Source organism: Montipora foliosa, chromosome 3 (genome assembly GCF_036669935.1).
Source record: "Montipora foliosa isolate CH-2021 chromosome 3, ASM3666993v2, whole genome shotgun sequence".
NCBI classification, from domain to species: Eukaryota; Metazoa; Cnidaria; class Anthozoa; order Scleractinia; family Acroporidae; genus Montipora; species Montipora foliosa.
This window is the reverse complement of record NC_090871.1, coordinates 11,763,973-11,766,472: the sequence shown is the minus strand read 5'-3', so window position 1 is coordinate 11,766,472 and position 2,500 is coordinate 11,763,973. Positions and strand designations below refer to the sequence as shown.

At 39.8% G+C, this 2,500-nt stretch overlaps 1 protein-coding gene across 1 annotated transcript in view; it reads left to right on the top strand.

Annotated features, from left to right (window-relative positions):
• LOC137996769 (coiled-coil domain-containing protein 91-like) overlaps positions 1-1,771 on the top strand; it is a 21,427-nt gene extending 19,656 nt beyond the window's left edge. The window contains exons 12-13 of the mRNA XM_068842354.1: positions 362-475; positions 1,104-1,771. Coding sequence (XP_068698455.1) covers positions 362-475; positions 1,104-1,235 — 246 coding nt within the window. The 3' untranslated portion in view covers positions 1,236-1,771. The remainder of the gene's footprint in view (positions 1-361; positions 476-1,103) is intronic.
• The last annotated feature ends 729 nt before the right edge of the window (positions 1,772-2,500 follow it).

The following is a 2,500-nucleotide window of genomic DNA, read 5'->3' as shown; positions in this document are numbered from 1 at the left end:
TTATTAGGTGTTTGACAATTTTATCGTGAATTTCCGTATAAATGAATGATTTCTAACTTGCATTCCATGTATTCCTATTCGGGAATACGGTCAATCGAAAACACCTTATATTAGAAAGCGCGAGAACATCCTTATAAGAAAGAGCAGGTCTTGGCGTACTCAAACACTCGATTCCCTTAGCCAGTATTCTAGTGCATAGCAAGGCCAATAAATAATCAAGCTCTTTCTCCTGTGTACAAGAAAACGAGTTGCAAATCCAAATGGGAATGCTGGAAAGGGAATTAGGGGAAAAAACCTGCAGGTAAAATTTCCCTATTAACTCGACCCCAGAATTGTCCCTTTACGTAATTGATTGTTTTAGATTGCTTTGGAGAGTTCGTTAACGGAGGAAAGAAAGAGAGGGCGCGAGTATGCTGAGGAAATTAAAGAACAAACCAAGAAAGAAATGCTGGAATACTTTATGGAGAAACGAGAGGTACATAGGTGAATTCCTAATGACAACTTAGGACCAATGCGGCTCCATTGTCGATTTTCAATTTATCGCGTGTTACATTCAAGGTTTCGGTTCTAAGCACGCGCGGCCAAGAAAATTAGAGCTCCAAACTCAATGCACATGCGCAGAACAGAAATCTCGTATTTGTATTTTGAAATTTAAAGGTGCTATGACCACGGAAGGACTTGAATCTCACCAATCTCGACCCCAGAGCTCTTATCTTGACTGAGGAAGAGAAAAGCTGTGGGAAACCCTGAAACAAACTGTCTTCTCATTGGTTTTCGTGAAGAACAATCAAAAGCGTCTCTAATTGGTGCATTCATGTTAGCAAGAGGAGTGAGCAGTCGCCGTAAGGTTCAAATAGCCATTTTTTTGGCTACAAGAATCCTACGGCGCATCTTCTCCTAGACAGAGTTTCCCAGAGCCTTGTGTCGATCCAAGGCTCTGGTGACGAGAATGGAATCTCACTGGATACATTACACTTGATAAGCTGCCACGAAATTATTATTATGGCTCTGGCACGACCATGATAACCGTCCCAAGTACCTAGTTTTTCAGACTTTCGCAGCTACCCACTCCACTCGTTCAAACCTTTTCGTTTTCCTCACAGGCAGATAAAACGGCGCGTCAAAAGCACCTTCACTGCTTGGACCTGTTTCTAGAGAGTGCAAGGGCCCAGTTGAAAACGCTGATGGAGGAGCAACCTGGGAAAGATCCCCGTCGCCAGCCTAATGGAACATAGCGTTTTGTGACTCTGAGTGACGCCCCACGAACTAGCCTTCGAAAAAGAACCTTTCTCTTCCCGTACTCAGGCGCGTAGCGTCCTATACTCAAATACGCACGTGCGTACTTGAAGTGACCAGAAAATTTTAAAATTTTAAGCAATTATTTCTATTTTTAACTTTTACTTGTACGCAACCAAGATTTCCTTATGAAAACACCACTTTGATTTAATTTTAAAAACTTAAACAAAAGCTATACCATGTTCTCACTTAGTTTTGCATTGTACTTTTTTTTACACTAAACAATGCAGTGTTGTTTGGTCAGCGTGCAACAAAAAGGCGAAGTTGCAAAGGAGCGACGTTCCAAGAACGTTCTTGACAAAGGAGCGACGTTCCGAGAACGTTGTTGACAATTCCAGTCACGCTAGCACGACCAAAACAATGTTTTGTTTGCGCCAAGTTTGCTCAAAATAAGGGCAAGACGCTTTGTTCTTTGCTTGTATTCACACAACTATTTCGAACAAGAAATAAAGAACGCAGTATTTTTCACTTAGTTTACTTAAGTTTCTAGATCATATATACTTGTGCGTACTTGAAAACATGACCACGCTACGCGCCTGGTACTTCGGGGTGATGGTAAAAAAGAAGAGCGACTAAAGTTAAATTCCAGTTCCCAGGCTGAAGCCAGGGCGACTAAGACTGCAAATGTTTTGGTTCACTTTGTAAATTTCGGGAAATTTGGCTCTTTAGTGTAGAGGTATAACTCATTTGTATCCGGATTATCGATATGATTTCGATAATATGTCCGGGAGGTCTCCGTTTTTATCGTTTCAACGGTAAAACAAAGCTTTTTTTCTTTTATTAGTTTCTTTTAATTCCTAGTCGGTGGTAATATGTCGGTCTCCTTAAAGTTTTACATGAACCTTATCATGATTTGTCTTCTCGGAGTATTTGCAATCCTTTCCACCTTGAAGGTAGTGGCCAAGAGAGCTTAGAAAACCACCCAGTTTATGGTTTCATTTGGGCCTTACTTTTTCTTACCAAAAACGGTTCTCTGTGAAAAAAAAAAGATTGTAAAGTAAAAGGCATAAAGATATGTTTGTTTAGTTTGGAGCTTTCAAAGGTTTTGAAATTCGAATAACGTAGTTTTTGCAAACGAAACTTAGATGGTTCGTTTTAAAAAAATGTAATATTTTTTTCAAGTATAGAAACTTCTCTCCTTTATAGGAGTTTTTAAATTGCAGCAATAACCGTTTTAATTATACTCTTTTTACTGCAACGGCGG